General features: G+C 48.4%; 1 protein-coding gene across 1 annotated transcript in view; it reads left to right on the plus strand.

Moving 5' to 3' along the window:
- Positions 1-20,833, plus strand: part of USP8 (ubiquitin specific peptidase 8) — a 580,270-nt gene that overhangs the window by 215,578 nt on the left and 343,859 nt on the right. The window contains exon 9 of the mRNA XM_086958250.1: positions 1,598-1,824. Coding sequence (XP_086814376.1) covers positions 1,598-1,824 — 227 coding nt within the window. The remainder of the gene's footprint in view (positions 1-1,597; positions 1,825-20,833) is intronic.

The following is a 20,833-nucleotide window of genomic DNA, read 5'->3' on the forward strand; positions in this document are numbered from 1 at the left end:
GGAACAGCACATATGTGACCATGATGACATTTTAAGCTGAATGTTGGTAGGCTTGGTGACACAAGCAAAACTGGGTATAACAAAGTCCATGATAAGTAATATAGTAGAAGCACAGCACGCCCTCGACTAGGGCTGTCCGATGGTGAGGACACTGGTGGGGCTGAAAGGCGTAGTGCATCATTTTCTTATGTTACTTGTTGTCTACTTTGGTTTTCTGTAAGGAACTTACTTCTTCCTTGGTGAGTCGTTGTACTTAGTTTTTCTTTTCCTGTGGATGTCTCCTCTTGTGTGCATTATAGTTGTAGCCACAGAAAGTCTTTGTAGATTGCGCCATCTCCAGGTCCTTTTTTTATCCAGGTTCTTGAAATCCGCATGTATCTCGTAGGTTCTTCGCCAGCTCGTCGCCAAATAAATGTAGTGAGGAGGTCCATGCAGAAAGTAGTAATTTAAGATGTTTTATTCAAGCAGGTAACAAGTAGTATAACAGGTAGGTCTGTTCTGAAGGAGAGCCCCACCAGGAGCATCCTGACTGCTACTCAACCCATGTCCAACTGTCATTTCAGATCTCTGTGTACAAACATTCCGAGGCTGATCAGACTCCAACATTCTATTGTGTTCAGAGCACAAGCACTGGCTGAGCAGGTGGTCGAAAATACATTACAATACATATGCAGGATACTACAGCGCCTTTGTAACATAACTACTTGGTTTTACTATATTTTTTATAGTGATTAGTTTGAGCTGGTTTTGTTGTGTTACTGATAGTGAGACATGCTAGTGCTGTGTAACGGCGCTAGCATGTCTAGTGCCACTGATGTGATCCCTAGCTATCCTCCTCCACATCTTGACCATGACCGGTAGGAGTGGGAAGCCCATCCAAACACAGATGTTGTTTCTGCTTGATGGAAACAGAGGTGCATAATGGCCCGGCCAAACTGCAACCGCTCAGTAAGGAGAGGCACATATACCAATCCTGTTCACACACAGGAGAGGCTGCACATGGGGTGCCAGCTGCCTCCGGAGAAGTCCTGCTCATCAGAGCCAGGGTACCCAGTGCAGCCATGCTACAGTTAAAGGCAGAACATATTGGCCCAGCCACCTCTAGCATGTTGGCCCCGGATCAGGAAATAACTGCTACCAAATGGATGCATTCCAAGGGACTAGCAAGCTGCTTCGAAGTTCCATGCCCTTATAAAGGCACTGGGCCCTTGGCCTCGTACATGTATATGGTCATGAAACTCTTGCCTGACTTGCAATATCCTTATAGTGCACATTTGGGGGTTCAATATCCCACATACTGTTGTATTTCAGATGTTTAGTTGTGTTTTGGTGTGTGTTCCATATTTAATCCACCCAGCACTTAGATTATGGGTATGTTGGTGTTTGAAAGAGCTTTTTTTTTTTTAACGCTCCCCATATGTTTACTTTTTGTTGATCCTATAACTGTAGATGTGGCTACATCATTATACTACTGTATGGGAAATGACGGGAATGTTCAAAATAAATGGTATTTGTTATATGTTTAATTTATTTAAAAATGTAAGTAAGTGAAAGGCGTTTTTGCTGTTGATAAACTCTTCTATCTGTGAATTTTTAGTGAATTTCAGTTATCCTTCATTGGATGAACCCTCTCCATCTCCAGTCCCACCCCAGGAACCACAGATTCAAGTGGAAGCAAATAGATCCGAAGAAGTAATGATGAAAGTGGATGACAGAGTGAACTTGCCAAACATACCGCCTCAGAGTGTACCAATGGCTGCAGTTGCTGCAACTGACAGTCCTGCTGAAGTTCAGCAAAATGTATCTGTTAGAGTTACTCCACAGGTATGTTTTCTCTTTATGTCAACTTTTGTAACAATAATATTAAGCTCGACAGTCGCTCACATGTTCTTCATTTTTCTTGTTCTTTTTTGACTGCTTTTTAGGTCTCGCCTGTCGATGCGCATGCGCATCGAGCAAGCGAGACTATGGGGGCTTATCCACTCTTTATCCACTGCAAGGAATCGTGGCGATTCCTTGCAGTGCCCGTGACTTTTAAGCTCAATGCGCATGCGCATTGAGCTTAAAAGCGCGTGCACGTCCGTCTTGTTTTACCCGCTCCGCCCCCTCCCCTTCCCGCCGTGTCGCATTTCTCCTCCCCCCTCCCCTCTCTTCCCTCCCCCCTCCCCTCTCTTCCCTCCCCTCTCTTCCATCCAGTATCCTCACACCGCCTACTGCAGCTCCCAAACAACATCCAGCACCACCCGCTCCGCCCCCTCCCCTTCCCGCCGTGTCGCATTTCTCCTCCCCCCTCCCCTCTCTTCCCTCCCCCCTCCCCTCTCTTCCCTCCCCTCTCTTCCATCCAGTATCCTCACACCGCCTACTGCAGCTCCCAAACAACATCCAGTACCACCCGATAAGACGGCTGGCCCCATAATACCAGCATTCAGCTTGTTTTGGGACCCGGGAGATCGTCCCGCGCTAACCCCAGGAAAGCTGATACACGGCATTGATTGTTGTGAATTATAAATAATTATGAGAATGTTTTACACAAATGTAACCGGCACATGAAATTGTATGTAGGGGCATGATACTGCCATAACTGCACATTTAAGGACTGTTTTCTAACAGAAGGATTATGTTATTTAAAGAGTAAGCATTGTGATGCAATGAAAAGTACCATGCTAAGATGGCCGCCATTATCGATGCATTGTGAGAGTGTTCCCTACCGTCATCGAGTTTGTTACTCGGGTGACGTCAATTAGTTTAAATAGCTTCCTCGCAGTGATCATAGTTGACACTGACGAAGGATTTTCCGGAACGCGTCTGTTTGGTGGAGTTGTTTGCTTCCATCCAGTATCCTCACACCGCCTACTGCAGCTCCCAAACAACATCCAGCACCACCCGCTCCGCCCCCTCCCCTTCCCGCCGTGTCGCATTTCTCCTCCCCCCTCCCCTCTCTTCCCTCCCCCCTCCCCTCTCTTCCCTCCCCTCTCTTCCATCCAGTATCCTCACACCGCCTACTGCAGCTCCCAAATAACATCCAGTACCACCCGATAAGACGGCTGGCCCCATAATACCAGCATTCAGCTTGTTTTGGGACCCGGGAGATCGTCCCGCGCTAACCCCAGGAAAGCTGATACACGGCATTGATTGTTGTGAATTATAAATAATTATGAGAATGTTTTACACAAATGTAACCGGCACATGAAATTGTATGTAGGGGCATGATACTGCCATAACTGCACATTTAAGGACTGTTTTCTAACAGAAGGATTATGTTATTTAAAGAGTAAGCATTGTGATGCAATGAAAAGTACCATGCTAAGATGGCCGCCATTATCGATGCATTGTGAGAGTGTTCCCTTCCGTCATCGAGTTTGTTACTCGGGTGACGTCAATTAGTTTAAATAGCTTCCTCGCAGTGATCATAGTTGACACTGACGAAGGATTTTCCGAAACGCGTCTGTTTGGTGGAGTTGTTTGCTAAATAAAGATCCACTACGCTACCCCCTTGGAGTGCTTGACTCTTTTGCAAAAAACGAAGGAAGTCGTGGCAGTATATATATATATTTTACACACATCTAATTGGCACATGTACTCCTAATAGTCACATTTTCGCTTCCATCTCCAAAACAGCTGAAAAAGAATTAATTGCATCAAAAAGAGGCATTGGATGACGAAAAGACTGCTGTGCCATTAGAATTTGGCGTATTTCTGTTCAATGGTTTCAGGGATGAGTGCAGAGAATGTTTCCTTTGGGAAAACCAATGTCAGTTACAAATTTCACCCTCACTCACCCTCACTCACCCTCACTCACCCTCAACCCCTCACCCTCACTCACCCTCACCCTCACTCACCCTTAACCCCTCACCCTCACTCACACTCACTCACACTCACTCACCCTCACTCACCCTCACCCACCCTCAACACCTCATCCTCACTCACCCTCACTCACCCTCAACCCCTCACCCTCACCCTCACTCACCCTCACCCTCACCCTCACTCACCCTCAACCCCTCACCCTCAATCCCTCACTCACCCTCACCCTCACTCACCCTTAACCCCTCACCCTCACTCACCCTCAACCGCTCACCCACCCTCACCCACCCTCACCCTCACTCACCCTCAACCCCTCACCCTCACTCACCCTCACTCACCCTCACTCACCCTCACCCTCACTCACCCTCACTCACCCTCAACACCTCACTCACCCTCACTCACCCTCAACACCTCACTCACCCTCACCCTCACTCACCCTCAACACCTCACTCACCCTCAACACCTCACCCTCAACCTCAACCCCTCACCCTCACTCACCCTCACCCTCACTCACCCTCACTCTCACTCACCCTCAACCTCTCACCCTCACTCACCCTCAACCCCTCACCCACCCTCACCCTCACTCACCCTCAACCCCTCACCCTCACACAGTGCAATAGGTCTCAGACCATTTCAGTTAGAGCTTTAAGAAATGTTTATGGCTTTTTTTATTTGTAATTCTTTAGCATTGGCTACAGGAAACAAAAATGCTAAACATTTACAAAAAAAAACCCATAAACAATTCTAAAAGCACTAACTCTAATGGTGCGAGACCTATTGCATTTCCAATGCTTGTTGTTCTTTGTTCGTTGTGTTCATGAAATGTGTTTCAAAGCAAATACTCTCATTATGCTCATAACATTATATTTAAATGCTTCCAAATTGGTAATCTGTCAGTGTCATTCACTAATTGAATCACAAGGAAATATCATTTTTTTATTTGCATATATTTCCTAAGGATAATGTCGGCAGAAATAAAGTCTGATGTCACTCAATCTGGTGTTCTTGATGGCAATGTGGGGACTCCTTCTCACCAATTTCAATTGTAAATTATAAAATGTAGAATTATTAGGAAATACAGGTCTTGATTCTAGATCTATAAACATGCGTGATTTGGCTATTTATCGTCTAGAAAGTTGCTTCTGGCAATCAGGTGTTGTACAAATACAAAAAAAAATTAGAATTCATAAAGATTGGTATGCAGGGGAAAATCAATAAATGCATTTTAACATGCTACATTCTGTTGTGATATTCCAAAGGGCTGATCATTCTGACTATTCAAGGTTCGGTCGCCCCTGACGTGACCTTATGCTATTCTGAAGTTAGTTGGTAGACTTGAAGAGTGCAAATGAAGTAAATTGAGCATTAAGGTTATCAAAATAAATATCTGAGAATAAGATTGCTACTAATTTATTAGCTGATACTGTTTACTTGTAAAACAAGGCAGTTAAATGTTCCTGTGAAGTGGAATAATGTATCGATTTAGCTGTTTCAAACTATCATGAGCTAATAGACCGGAGATATTTATTAATTTCTAATGTAATGTAGAACACTATCCACTTTGAAAATTCCACTTGATTTTTTAAATACTTGGAAATATAGCCACACGAATTTTGCACTAAAAATACTTATTCCACCATTAGTTTTAAAGTGGATACATTGCACTGCTTTGAAAAGCCGTTGTTCTTGCCAAGGAGGGGGTGGACTGAAGGCCCCAGCTGACCCTGCGGCAGGAAGCCGCAGGAAGCTGCCAGTGCTGCTTGCGCGCCAGGAGGCACAGGCAAAAAGCCCAGTAGGGCTCTCGCAACGCGGGACGCGCCTGAAGACTGGGCTAAGAGCAGGCCCATCCACGTTTGGCCGAGGCTGTGCTGGGCCTGCCCTCTTGGCTGGTTGGTTTAGGGTAGTCTATCGTCTTTGCCTTCGGACAGTCACACCCAAAGCCAGCTTGTTTGCAGAGTGGGCTCAGGACGTGCAGTGAGTCATTTCCTATGGATTTTGTGTTTTATCTCTGTTTACTTGATGTGAACTTGAGGGATCTGCCATAAACCCTCTTGTCCTTGGCGGTTATTAGAAATCTATTTTATAGTCGGTGATATATTTACCATCATGGGAAAAAGGAAGGCACAACCCTCAACACCCTCTCGTCATCCTTGTTCAACCATTGACTCGATCTTGGCTTATGCTGTGGGTGTCATCTCCAAGGAAATAGATCGGGCTAGAGGTTGACTCGGGAAACATGGGCTCTTGGCTTTCAACTGATATATTATCATCAATCTCCAATGACCAGGGTTTGGCTACATCCTCCTCTAATTTAATCACTTCGCCATCAAATCCTGCTGTACCAGTGACACTTCCGCCTGAGCTATCATCCCCCAGGCCTCCTCCACCTTCTTCTCCAACTACAGAAGTGGCAAGTTCCCCTGCCCTCAAATGGAAAGGGAAGGTAAAGAATGTGGTCGAAGTTCCAGTGATCAAATGCCCGGGACAGGCGAGCATACAGACAAGGAATAGCACAAAAGAGATGTTGACCCACCTGGCTCCAGTTTTACATAAAATTACTGTGAGAAAGTGCCATCTTTCTTGCACTGGTATGCCCCAACTTTTTTCTGAACTGCTGATGTGCTTTGAGTGAGTGTGCCCTGGGTTCCTGCCAACCAGATACCCAGGGCATGTGTTCCTTCCCTAAAAGCTGTGTTGAAACTAAAATCCAATTGGCATCTCTGGCCACCTGTCAGCCCCTAGTAAATGGTACCCTAGGTACCCAGGGCATGGTGACCAGAGAAGACCCTGCGGACTGCAGCACTTATTGTTCCACCCTCAGGGGCCCTGCACCCTGAAACCTACACACTGCCTTTGCTTGCTGAGTGTCTAAGTACAGAACTAAACAAAGAGTCGAACTGTGTGCCATGCCCTCAGAATCCACTGCCCTGGCATACTTCAGACACCCCTCTAGGTGGGTGCCCTATGCCAGAGGTGTGCGCACAGGTGGATAAGCCCTGTGCCCCTACAGTACCCAGGGCCATTCCTGGGCACTGTAAGTGCAGTGATGCCATTAGGAGTATATGGTGCTGGGAGGTTGTCATTATGAACTCCACAGCACCATAATGGCTACACTGAAGACTGACAAGTTTGGTACCAAACTTCGCAGCACATTAAACCCGCACTGATGCCAGTGTGGGATTTAATGTAAAATGCACCAGAGGGCATCTTAGAGATGCCCCCTGAAAACCTAACCTACAATCCACGTCTGGGCTGAGTGGCGGCAGAGTCTGCCACACAGCAGACATGTTGCTGGACCCCTGGGTGGAGTGCCCCCGCTCTCCTGGGCCTGCAACAATGGACATCCTGGGCGAGGTGCTAGGTCTCCTCCCCCAGAATGGGCAGTGGGAAGATTCAAAGGCATGCCACCTCTGTGAGCTTCTCCAGACCATTTGCTGTACCCAGCAACTGGCCCCCACCAGTCCTGACCCCACTCTGGCGGGAAGACTAGTGGAAAAAACTACATCAGGAAGGGGGGTGTGCCAGCCTGTGCCAACCCCACCCCTCAGGTGGGGGAGACCAGGTGAAACACGACCCCGGGCTCCGGCCATCTTGAAGATGGGGAGCCCTGCCCAATCACAGCTAGGATCCTGCCCCCCTCCCACAGGAGAGGAACAGGCTACGGGGTGTACCCACCCCAGGACAGGGTCCTATGGGTCCCTGCCCTCACCATACCTGTAACACCCCTAAATTCAGTATTTAAGGACACCCTGAACCTTCCTTCCTCAGATCCCGATACCAAAAGAAGAAAGAAGATCAAGAAGAACCGCCGCACAGCTGCTAACAGGACAAACAACAACTGACTTGGCCCCAGCCCTACCGGCCTGTTGATCCTGGAACCTGCTCCTGCCTGAATCCCGGCGACTCCTGCGGACAGCAACCTTGGTACACCCAGAGGACCTGCCTGCCTTGACCCTCCTAAAGATTGGGACTCCCATCAGCAGAGGCTCTGCTTCAACAACCCCCCTGGTGCCAGCCAGGAAGCTCCGGACCAGCCCACTCTGCACCCGCTGAGCCCGGCCCGTGCCCGAGTGATCCAAGACCATGAGGACGTCCCCCTGGCGACTGGGACTCGAAGTCCAGTGCCCAAAGACCCTCCTCGACGAATCAGACGACGCCTGCAGACTCAGAACCAGGGGCCCCCCCAACCGCGACCAGCTGAGGGTAAGCTTTTCCAACACCCAAAGACATCCCTGCACACGGCGCCCTACAGCCGCCTGTGCCTCCCTTTGGGGTACCTACCTGTGCTCCAAGATCCCAACTTACCTCTTGACGTGCTGCTCGCCCCTGGAGAGTCTCCGCCCCCGAGCCTGCAGCCTTTGTTCCCTTTTTACCGTTTCCATTGGATAACATTTAGCGCCTGACGGCTCAAAAGCACCCTGCACCCAGCCGCCCGAGTACCGCGGGTTGTGCCACCTTTGTCCTATCCTGCTTCCCCCTTTGCCCTAGCAAGTGACCAGGAGCCCAGCTCCCACAGCCGCGTGGCCTGCTAGCCAGCAACCACCAACCGGATGCCCCCTGTCCCCAATTGGATAACATGGGGCCTAACTACCTCTGCACCCGGCTGCCCCTGCGCCACTGAGGGTGTACGAACTGGACCTACCTGACCCTGGGGGACCCCCGAGTCTATGCCCAGAACCACAACTTCACTAGTCGAGTACTCACCAGGAAACCGATAACTCACTTAGCTGCCATTAAATAACATTGACTAGTTTGACTCGAAAAATCTTCTGTCTACTTTTGAAAACTTAAAATATTCATAAAAAATCATCCAAATTCTGAATTTCGAAATACTCACCTGTGATCAGGAGAGGAGCCAGTACTATACCATGTAGCCCAGTGCTGAACCGCAAAAGTAATCCCTAGCGGGTTTACTAGTGACTTGCATTTTCCTCCATAGGAATCCATTGTCTGCTTTTCTATGACATTTCTTCTGTGTCTATTTTTGAAAACTAGAAATATTCTTTAAAAATCATACGAAATACTGAAACGTAATTACTTACCTGTTTTGAGTGGAGACCCCAGTGCTGGCCCCAGGAGCCCAGTACTGGATTACAAAAGTAACGAGAATGCACTTTACCTGCAACCTGAATTTTCTCCCATTGGATAACATTGCCAGATTTCGGTTGAAAAGTTTCCAAGTGCGAACTTTTAAAATAGCTTTTTATTCCTGAAAAACCAATGCAATACCTAAAACGTTTTTGCTAAACTGTTTTCAGCTTAGACCCCAGGACTGAATCTAGAAGCCAGTCCTGGAATTACCAAAGTAATCTACAAAGTACTCAACTGTATTTATACAAGACAATCCATTGAATCGAATCCTACATTGTGTGTAGAATTGTGTTGCCTACTGCAACCCCTGTACCTATTGTGTTCACGAAGTTTATTGCCTTTCTGCAAAGTACTCACCTGAGACCTCTCATATTGAGAACAGTATATTTTGATACCTGTTGGTTCTAGAAATAAAACAACTATATCTTTGATATAAAAACTATTGGCCTGGAGTCCAGTCTTTGAGTGTGTACAACAAATGCTTTACAATGTCCTCTGGTACTGCCTTACTGCTCGACCAAGCTACCACTTTAGAGAGTAAGGTCACGCCAGGCTCTAACCTCTGTTATACCTCTGGGGATTGGGGACTCTATACACACTGTACCTTATTCTGGTCCAGTATATATAGAGCCAGTTTCTCACAATTACGATGACTTTTACTGACTTGTTATCCCCTCTTTGGATCAGACTGGACAATTTGGAGACAGCTTCTATCGTCTTGCCAAGTAAAATGGACTGTTTTTTAACTTCTCTGGTCAAGTCCCCTCAGTATTCACTTCCATAGCTCCTAATCACATCTGAGGCTGTGTCCATAGATAATCCCATGAGCAGTGGTAGTAATTTACATGCTAACAACCTTTCAAAGTCCAAGGTGGTTTTGGCTCAGACTACCCCCTTAGGACCCAGGATCCCTCGTAATAGTGTAGATGGTGTTGCCCATGCTGATTTGTCCACTTTGGCCCCACATATGGTAGACCCCCCCCATACAGGGGAGCAAATACATAAGGCCTCCCAGCTCCTAGTGATTGATCTCCCCCGGCATGTGCCCCTACACTGTTTTATTGTGTGGGGTACCAGGATTGTCTATTTACAAGGGGGAATACACTGATTAATTGATCAATAAAGTTTTGCAATGGTTAGCCCTATACGCTGGTTACACTGTTAGGGCCCATCAAGATACCCTGAAGGGTTGCTTGGATAAGGCCCTCAAGGAAACTCTTTGGTAGAGATTGCATTATTATCTCAGTGTGATACCCAGAGTTGGCACGGAATATTCTTCACAGAGCTTCCAAATTATTTTTCCAAGGCTCATGCATCTAATTACTCCAGCTGTGTTTTTTTTTATAGACGCACGTTGAGGAATCTAAGGATGGAGCATGAAATGATGGCGGGTATGATGAAGGTAGAGTAGGGCTGCTTCAGCCATTCACAAATCCATATGCTCGCCTAGCGAACCTTAATGATTTGAATTGACTTCACAAGGTAAAGGTGACACTTACCCTGTCGCCCCATCACATGGGTCCTTCTAGTCAGTGCCCAGAGGTGGCCGGTGTTTTACCGGCTACAAGCCCGATTGAGTTTTTGCCAGATCCCCCTCCTTGTGAGACCTCATTAGGCAGTTCCCATTTTCGGGGTACTCTTCACTCGCACCCTTTTTGTCTTTTTACCTCTTCCAAGGTCTAATCCTAAGCCTGGAACTGAATTAGGATTGATCTCATGGAATGTGTCAGGTTTGTCATCCAAATTCACTGATGAAAGCTGGTTATTGTTCATCAGGTCATTTAATATTATTTGTTTACAAGAGACGTGGGAGTCAAAGAATAAATTCTTCTTAGAAGGGTATAAAACCATTTTCTGCCCTGTGGCAGAATCGAATATGGTCAGAGCAAGTGGGGGCCTCATTATTTTTGTAGATCTTGAGTTTGTAACTCCTTATGATTATGAAGTGGGATTGCTGTTCCTCAAAGGTGAACAAAATTAAATGGAATTAAAAAAGGAGAGGTTTATGAATGCAAGTAGGAAAAAGTAACACTCTACAACACCAGAACCCAAGGTATGGGGGGGGGGGGGCTACAGGGTGGGAGTGGAAAATCATTGGGCCTGCTCCTCGTTGGCTTGGCGCTGCAATACCCAACAGGCACCCAATGAGGGGCTCTTTGGCGGAGATCTTTTTTTCCTTGCCATTTGTTGTGGTGTGGGTGAGGGGCCTAGAAACGTGTAGGTGTGAGTGAAAAGTGTGGGATCAGGTGAGAGTTAAAACAGGTTAGGTGAACCAAAAATAATTTAATTCACTTGGCTCCTACCTGATTAAAAACAAAATGAGAGGCGGCCTTGTCCAACTTAAAGAATTGGAAAAAGGTAGCGTTCTGCTCAATTGGGTCAACAGGTTTCTTGCCTTGACAGCCCCACAGGGTCTATGGCAATTCATCAGGACCAAAAATTATCAAAAAACCACCTACACACCATGGTCTACGTGAATCGTGTACCTACCACGTGTTGAAATCACTGAAGGTTAGGTACCCATCAGCCTATGAAGAAGGAATATGCTACTTACCAGTATGCATCTGTTCTTGGCATGAAGGGCTGCTGACATTCATATCTGTGCATAGATCGCCGCCTAGTGTTGGGTCCAGATGATTGCACATTGTTGTCCTGGAAGAGTCTTCGAAGTATCACGAGATAGGTGGCTCCTCACCTGGACTACAGTGCGCATGGGCATCCTCTCCATCCCCAGATTGTTTTTCGCCATTGTGGCAGGGATGGAGTGTAATACTGAAAGTGATGACCATGCTTCAAAATGCTTCTGAGAGCTGCAGCTGCGACAGGCACCGGGGAGGAGGGCGGGCGATATGAATGTCAGCAGCCCTTCATGCCAAGAACAGATGCATACTTGTAAGTAGCATATTCCGTTCGAGGCATGAGGGCTGCTGAATTCATATCTGTGCATAGAATAAATAGCAGTTACCTCCTTACCGGCGGGTGCCCGTGCCAGCTGCAGCAGTCTGAAAGAGAGTTCTGAGAACAGCTTGCCCCACAGCAGCCTGCTGTTTGGAGTGTACATCTACGCAGTAGTGTTTGGTAAATGTATGTATGGTGGTCCATGTGGCTGCCTTACAAATGTCCTCTAGAGGAATATTACCCAGGAAAGCCATGGAAGCCCCTAACTTTCGTGTGGAATGCGCTCTAGGGGAAACTGTTAATGTGCGCTTAGCTTTTTGATAACAGATTTGGATACATTTAACAATCCACCTGGCAATACCTGACTTGGAGGGTTGCCTTTATGTTGTGGAGAGAATGCAACGAACAGTTGTTTAGTCTTTCGAAAGTCGTTTGTCCTGTCGATGTAATACAGGAGTGCTCTTTTTACATCTAAGGTGTGCAGCGCTCTGTCTGCCACCGAGTCTGGGTTAGGAAAGAAAACTGGCAGTTCTATGTTTTGGTTAAGGTGGAACTGCGAAACTACCTTTGGCATGAATTTAGGGTTGGTGTGAAGCACTACCCTATTCGCATGAATTTGCAGGTAGGGTTCCTGAATTGTGAGAGCTTGCAGTTCACTGACCCTCCGCAGCGATGTAATAGCTATTAGGAAGGCCACCTTCCAGGTGAGGAACTGTATTTCATAGGAATGGAGTGGCTCAAAGGGTGGCCCCATGAGTCTGGTGAGAACAATATTTAAGTTCCAGACTGGTGAAGGGGGGTGTCTGGGAGGGATTACTTCCTTAAGTCCTTCTAAAAATGCTTTAATGGCTGGTACCCTGAAAACGGAAAGGTGTTGCCTGTTTTGAAGGTAAGCGGCTATGGCCGCCAGATGGATCCTGATGGAGCTGTACGCAAGGTTGCATTGGTACAGATGCAGCAAGTAACATATGATATTTTGCGTAGACGCGTCCAACGGATTAATGTCATTGTTGGAGCAGTAAATAACAAACCGCTTCCATTTGACCGCATAGCAGGCCCTGGTAGTCGGTCGCCTTGCCTCCTTGATGATGTTCATGCACTCAGGAGGCAAGTTCAGGTACCCAAACTCTATGACCTCAGGAGCCAAATCGCAAGGTTCAACTGCTGGGGATCTGGGTGCTGAATGTCTCCATGGCTCTGAGTGAGGAGGCTGGGAGTGAGACGCAGCCGTTGGTGAGGCACCACTGAAAGCTCTAGGAACGTGGTGTACCAAGCCTGCCGTGCCCACGTTGGAGCAACTAGGATAAGCGTCATAGAGTGTTGCCGCAGTTTGCACGCCACCAGAGGTATGAGGGGGGCTGGCGGAAAAGCGTACGCAAATCTGTCTGACCAGTTCATCCATATCGCATTGCCCTGAGACCGCGGGTGTGGGAACCTGGCGGCGAAGCTTGGGCATTTTGCGTTCTCGCTTGTGGCGAAGAGGTCGATGTCTGGATGACCCCACTGTTGGAAGAACGGATGGAGAACTGATGGGTGGATCTCCCACTCGTGCATCTGATGACTGTGCCTGCTGAGCAGGTCCGCCATTTGGTTGTCGACACCTGGGAGATGCTCCGCCATGAGGAAGATGTTCCTTTGAATGGCCCACTTCCACATGCTCTGGGCCAGGTGAGACAGCTGCGGGGAGTGCGTGCCTCCCTGCTTCTGGATGTAATACATGGCGGTCATGTTGTCCGTCCGGACTAACACGACCTTGTTGCACAGGTGCAACTTGAATGCCTTCAGTGCCATGAAGATCGCCATCAGTTCCAACACATTGATATGCATCCTCTGCTGTTGTGCTGTCCACAATCCCTGCACTGTGTAGTGGAGGACATGCGCTCCCCAACCCAGGAGAGATGCGTCCGTCGTTAGCACTATCTGTGGGACAGGCTCTTGGAACGGTCGTCCCCTACAAAGGTTTTGTGGGTTCCACCAATGCAGAGAGCTGTAAGCACGACCGGTCACCAACACTAGGTCTTTTAGATGGCCATGAGCCTGGTTCCACTGACGGGCTAAGCATTCCTGAAGGGGTCGCATGTGCAGCCTCGCGTGCGGGACAATGAATACGCAGGATGCCATCATGCCGATCAGTTGCATGAAAACTTGCGCTGGGAGGGATCGCTGAGGTTGGAACCTCCGGATGAGCGTTTGCATGCTGTTGACCCTGGCTGGGTTCGGCCGCGCTGTGGCCAACTGGGTGTTTAGTGTCGCCCCCAGGTACTGTTGCACATGGGCCGGCTGCAGGTGAGACTTTGCGTAGTTCAGAGAGAACCCCAGACTGTGAAGGAGGTGAATTGTACGTGACATGTCGCGACCGCACTGTTCGGCAGATTTGGCCTGCACGAGCCAGTCGTCCAGGTAGGGGTACACGTGAACACCTTCTCTGCGAAGGTGTGCTGCCACAGTCGCTAAGCATTTGGTGAAAACTCTTGGAGCAGTCGTGACCCCGAACGGCAGAACCTTGAACTGGTAATGCTGACCGTTGATTGTGAACCTGAGATATTTTTTGTGACTGGGGTGAATGGGAATGTGGAAATACGCATCCTTGAGGTCCAGGGTGGCCAGGAAGTCGCCCTGACGGAGCAGCGGCAGGACTTGTTGTAAAGTTAGCATGTGAAAGTGCTCCGAAAGGATGTATTGGTTGAGGGGTCTGAGGTCTAGAATGGGCCGCAGGGACCCGTCCTTTTTTGGAATCAAGAAGTACAGGGAGTAAACCCCTGCACCCCTTTCCTCGGCAGGCAAGAGTTCTATGGCACCTTTTTGCAGCATGGAGAGTACTTCTTGCTGCAATAAGAGCGAGTGCTCTGCGGACATAGGACGGTTTCTTGGGGGTATGTTGGGGGGGGTGGAGGTTAGCTCTAGACAATAGCCGTAACGGATAAGTTGTCTCACCCACCTGTCTGTTGTGATGTTTTCCCAGAGTGGCAGGAACTGCTGGAGTCTCCCTCCGACAGGTGTTAGGTGGGTCGGGGGGCAGTGACATGAAGTCACTGTTTGTTAGGAGTGGAGGACCTGGCGCCGTTATTGCCGCGGCCTCTCCCCTTGGTGTTGTTCTCCCGGTATCCACCTCTGGTGTTTTTAGTGTAGGCAGATTGCGTGTTGCCTTTGCCGTACTGTGAATGCTGTTGAGCCTGTCCTCTTGTTGCTCCCCTGTTACCGGAGCGACGAAAGGAACCGCCCCGAAACTGCTGTGACTGAAGCGCCCCCATGGATTTCGCCGTCTCAGTGTCTTTTTACATTTTCTCAAGAGTTGTGTCCACTTCGGGTCCAAACAGGAAGTCCGGATTAACCGGCTGATTGAGAAGAGTAGTTTGGATCTCGGATTTAAACCCTGAGATGCGCAGCCAGGCATGGCGCCGCAGCATCACACTAGTATTGACTGCCCTTGCTGCAGTGTCAGCTGCATCCAGTGCGCATTTGATGGATGCATTGGAGACTAGTTTCCCCTCTTGAATAACCATTTCTGCTGCCTCTCTGTACATGTCAGGCATGTGCTGCATTAACTGTTCTAGGGTGTCGTAGTGTGCCCTGTCGTACCTAGCCAACAGGGCTTGTGTATTGGCAATTCTCCAAATGTTAGCGGCTTGGGCCGCCACACGCTTCCCAGATGCTTCAAAGATTTTTGACTCTTTGTCCGGAGGGGGAGCGTCACCAGTTGATTGAGAGTTAGCCCTTTTGCGTGCATTAGCCACCACGAGGGAGTCCAAAGGGAGCTGGCCTCTGATATAGGTTGGGTCAACTGGGGCAGGCCTATATTTTTTGTCGATCCGGGGATTTATAACCCTGGCTTTGGTAGGCTCCTTGAAAATGGCTGCGGCATGCTTCAGGATCCCCTTAAGCATGGGCAGAGTTTTGGTGGTGTGTTCAGACGTGGAGAAGGTATCAAACAAGAAATCCTCATCCACTGGCTCAGCATGCATCTCGACGTCATGGCTGAGGGCTGCCCGCTCAATCAAAGCATTGAATGCAACAGTGTCCTCAGTTGGTGATGGTTTCACAATGTAGGACTGAGAGTCTGGTGCGGTTTGGGGGTCATCAGGGTCATCACCTTGATCTCCCGCTCCTGACCATTGATTTGAGACATCTTGATCAGTGTCAGTATGGTAAGAGAAGCCCATTTGGCTATAGTCCGCATTCAAGTCCTCCTCACTTTGTGTATGAGATTGAACAGTATGGTGCTAGTAGTCCTGAATAGGTTCAACAAGAACCGGAGAGGTGGTGGAGACCGTCTTCCTTTTGAGGGGAATCTTGTAACCTTCCAAGGGATGTTCAGGCGCGATCTTCCGCTTGTGGACGGTAAGCCTGCCCGACTCCGAATCAATAAACAGTTTTGTCTGGTTGTCGTAAGAAGGTTCATGATAGACGACCTGTGCATGGGAGGACACCTTCGCCACCTTTGAAACCTCGAGCTGTTTTGGACGGGCCGTGGGCGGAAGCCCAAACTTAAGAGGCGTCGAGTCCGCATGCTTCGAACCGGAAGCGCTCGTTTCGGGTTTCTTCGACGCCTGTGTAGGCCGCTCGCTGGACCGCGTCGAATCGAGCTCCCAGCGCGGTGCGCCTCCATCCTTGGGCGTCGACGACAAAGTCGGGGCATCCTTGCCCGTGACTTCGACCCTTTTCGCCAGCCCAGTTTTGAGCCCCGAGAGGGGTGGCTGTAGACCTTTTCCAAACGGAAGTCCTTTGCCCTTCTCGCCATGTGTGGCAGTCGACGCGGGCACCGACGTCGAGGCCTTCGAGGCGCCCGTCTTGGTGGCCGAACCCTGCTTCGAAGGCCCAGTCTTGGCGCCGACAGGTATATTCGGCGTCGAAGGGTCGTCGACAGCCTTCGAGGAGGACGTCGACGTCGAACCGACCACCATTTTGAGCAGTTTCGGTTTCGATTTATGCTCCGTCTGTTTCGGTTTTGATTTCGCGGAATCGACCGATGGCTCCTTCGAAAGGTCTTAGCCTGGCTATGTCGCGGGGCTGTAGACCGAGAGGATGGATCTTGGCTAAGGCCTTTCGGCGATGCCTCTACCGGAGCCGGAGAGGGCTGAATGATAATGATAGGCCCCGGAACTGCGGGCGGACTCGGTTCTCCACCGGAGTCGTCATCAACGGCCGCAAGGGCCTGATCGTCGTCCCCTACCTCGACGACGCCTTGGTCGTGGGCGAACTCCTCATCTGGCTCGTCCATCTCGAAATTGGAGTCCTGCTCGGACGCCGGCTCCGACAGTTCTTCGGGAACGTCGTCTTCCGCCTCTTCCTCGTCCTGGAAGAGTTCCTCGTCCCCGGCATCGAAGATGTCTGCAGGCGCTGCTGCCGACCGCTGGGCCGACTGCCGTGCTGCGCGTCGAAGTTTGGTGGTCTTTTTTGAGCGGAACCGTGAGCAGGCGAAACATTTCGACTCGTCGTGGTCGGGGGACAAACAGGTGTTGCACACTGGGTGCACATCCAAGTTCGAATACTTTGAATGACAAACGGGGCACCGCTTGAACGGGGTCCGTTCCATCGTCGATGTAGTCTGGGCCTGTGTAGTCGAGAGAAACTTCTTTCAACGCCGATCGAAGAACCGAAAGGGCTAGGCACCGAACGATACAATACCGACGATAAGAAGGCCTTTTGGCCTTAGGAATAGAAAGAGTACAAGTTATTTAACTGGAGTTAAGATTAGACATCCGAACCCAATGGCGGAAAAAAACAATCTGGGGATGGAGAGGTTGCCCATGCGCACTGTAGTCCAGGGGAGGAGCCACCTATCTCGTGATACTTCGAAGACTCTTCCAGGACAACAATGTGCAATCATCCGGACCCAACACTAGGCGGCGATCTATGCACAGATATGAATTCAGCAGCCCTCATGCCTCGAACATTCTATTTGCTCAATATCGCCACGCCTCAACAGTACCTGGCGGGCTAAAACACCAGCAGGCTCAGTGTCCAGTAGCTGGCATCCATATGCTTAAAACCTACCCATCCCGACGGGATGTTCACCTTTGAGGAACAGCATACTCTTTTTTTGTTGGTTGTATCCTTGGGGCATGTATGCTGGACCACCCCAAAAGCCCTACGTCCCCCTCTTTGTTAAATATATGAAGTGGGATTCCCAGGTGTTACAGAGCATAAAGTTGTCCATAGGGTGAGCGTTCCCACTGGTAATAATACATTTTTATAATGCAAACAGGGTGACTCTTTAAATTATGCCTTAGACTCCCTAAAGGGGGAGGGTTTTGAGCATGTGAACCTCATGATGGTGGGGGATTTTAATTTCCACTTCTGCCCATACTTTTAAAATTGCCTACCTAAGGCACAGCCCTGACTGGTATCAGATGATCTGCACATGCAGCACACCACGGAAGGGGAGGAGTTAAATACTTTTTGAATATTCATTTTAGATTTTACCAGGTCTATTCTTCTAATGCCGCTGATATACAAAGGGCGAGGTTCTGCCACTATTATAGATTTTATCTTTGTGACATCTCCCTTGGGTGGGTTATCTGCTTCTTTTCACATAGAACATAGTCCCTTTAGTGTTCACAGTCCCTAGACACTTTCTATGATAGGGGTGGTTAATCACCTGATGGGCTCCTGAGAGTCCCAGGCACTTTTAATCCCCACGGACCAGAGTAGGCGTCTACGATGGTCTATAGATGTCAAGGCCTTTAATCACAGCATCTTTTCCACCTGCCAGCAGGAGATATGTATATGCTTGGGTCCCTTAATCCCCCAACAAGGAAGTCTTAAGCTCGTTTGCCTCCATCGCCCAGGGAGTTTCTGGCCTTTAATCTGCACAAGGCGGGACGTGGCCTGACTTCCCCTTCATGATTTGATTCCAAGTGTTCACTGGCCCTAAGGCTGCTGAAGGAAGCTTTGAAACAGGAGCTCCGGGACAAGGCCATGGTGACTCCTTTCCGGCGCTCTATAAAGGGGCGCTGAAAGTTTGTAGGATCCTACTACAGAAACCGGCATTGGAGGATTTAATTAAAGCAGGCTTTTTGAGGGATTCAACACTCTTTTGGAAGACTATTAATAGCCCCTGCTTTGTGGAGCCAGTTAGACCTATTGTTTGTCGTCATTTCACCCCAGATCAGTGGGTTTCCCATTTTGAAACTGTTTATAATGCAGGACTTCCGGATGAGCCCCGGGCAGATTTACTCACCAGCTTCATTGTTACACCAGTTAGCTTTTAACCCGGACGAGGTATACTCGAGCATGGAGTTGTTGTTGCAGAATAAGGCACTGGACCTGATGGGATCCCACTGAATCTTTTTCGTGATATTGATGTGTGGGTCCCAATTTTGACCCAAGTATTAAATGCGGCAGCCCAGAAAGGGACATTACCCTACTGGTCTACTGCTGCTATCATACCAATTTTCAAAAAGGAGGCCAAAGATAATCTACAATCTTACCGCCCGATTTCCCTTAATGATACCGTAGTCCTGGTGTTGGGTCGGGTTCTTTTATCTAGACTCTCTTTGTGAGTTAATGATAATCAGATCTTATAGGATGTCCAATTTGGCTTTCGTCCAGGCATGTAAACTACGGACCAATGCCTTAATCTTAAAATAAACAAATATACAGTGACTCTAGAGAGTGCTTTGTTTTTTGCATTTATGGACCTTGCGTCCGCTTTTGAATAAGTTAATCAAAGCAAGCTGTGGAACATATTAATTTCCTTAGGAGTTGACCCCTCCATTGTGTCACTACTCATGTCTCTTCATGCTCACAAGACTGAAGCAGTTAGATTTTCTCAGAAGTGGGGCCTAATCAGTCATCTTGACTGCATTCGGGGGAGTACATCAAGGCTGTATCTTAGCCCCTTTTTTATTCTTGATGTATATTAATGGTCTAGAAGCTGCCCTTTTACCTCTCCAGGTGGATTCCCCAAGAGTGGGCAGGAGATCTTTGCCAGTTTTACTTTATGCAGACAAAGCGGTGCTCACGGCCCATACGGCTCGGGCATGCAGGTTTTATTAGATGGGTTTGTTACTTTTATGGACAGGTTGGATTTGTCCGTTAATTTTACTAAGTCTTATGTCCAAATTGCAGGCCCCCGGGGTCTTAGGTAGAATTATTTTAAAGCTGGCCGGCATACACTAGCAAAGGTCCCGGTTTTCTCCTACATGGAAGTGTTATTCGATGTTTAAACACAACAGAGCTGCTCCTAGTGCAAAGGGTCTAAGAGCAATTATTTTTCAGTTCGTGAGTGCAGGCATCTCACAGAAAGTGAAGGACTGGTCTCCCACACCACCTGGTGTCATGCTTCATCATTGACCAGTCCTCGCCCTCTAAAAACTTGGTTTGGTAGAGGGCGGCATTACACCTGACTACAGGGATGCACTTCTAAACCAACTGGGGGCCCATATAAAGAAATATTGAGTTAAAAATCCATTACAGATGTCACATTAATTTAAATATTGCTGGCATCTGTATGGTGTTTTAAAAACATGGTCGGTTTGTTGGGGATATAATAGTCCCCCCACCGATATCAAAGCGTCAACATGTTTCTGCCTGGTGGCCCAGTTGTGTCCGTGGCATTCATCAGGACCTAGGTGTAAGTAATTAAGGGCTCCACTCTCACCAAACTATGGTAGGAGGAAATCCATTGTGTGGGGTGAAGTAAAAACACACTCCACTGCAAGATGGCTTTCGTTTCTAAAGCCTGAAATGAGATATTAAAATTTGTGTAGCGAAAACATTGCACAAAGATAAAAGAAAACATAACCTTGTTCACAAAGCACTCTATGTGATAGGCTATACGTGAAAACAAACGTTTTGTTATACATCTGCGCGCCTTTGCTTACCCTAGAAAAGGAACTAGGTTCCCCATGGGAGGGTGAGGGCAGGAGACCCCTTTGGTCCAGAGCTAGACTGAAATTCAAAATGAGGAAAAGAAAAAAGAAAAACATTTACATGATGTTGCCATTTCAGAAGAACTTAAAGTTCTTTCTATTTCCTAAGCCAGTACCTGAAAATAAATCACACTCTCTCCCGCGTTCTCACTCTTACTGTACGGTGATCT

Source organism: Lissotriton vulgaris, chromosome 2_1 (assembly GCF_964263255.1).
Source record: "Lissotriton vulgaris chromosome 2_1, aLisVul1.2, whole genome shotgun sequence".
NCBI lineage: Eukaryota > Metazoa > Chordata > Amphibia > Caudata > Salamandridae > Lissotriton > Lissotriton vulgaris.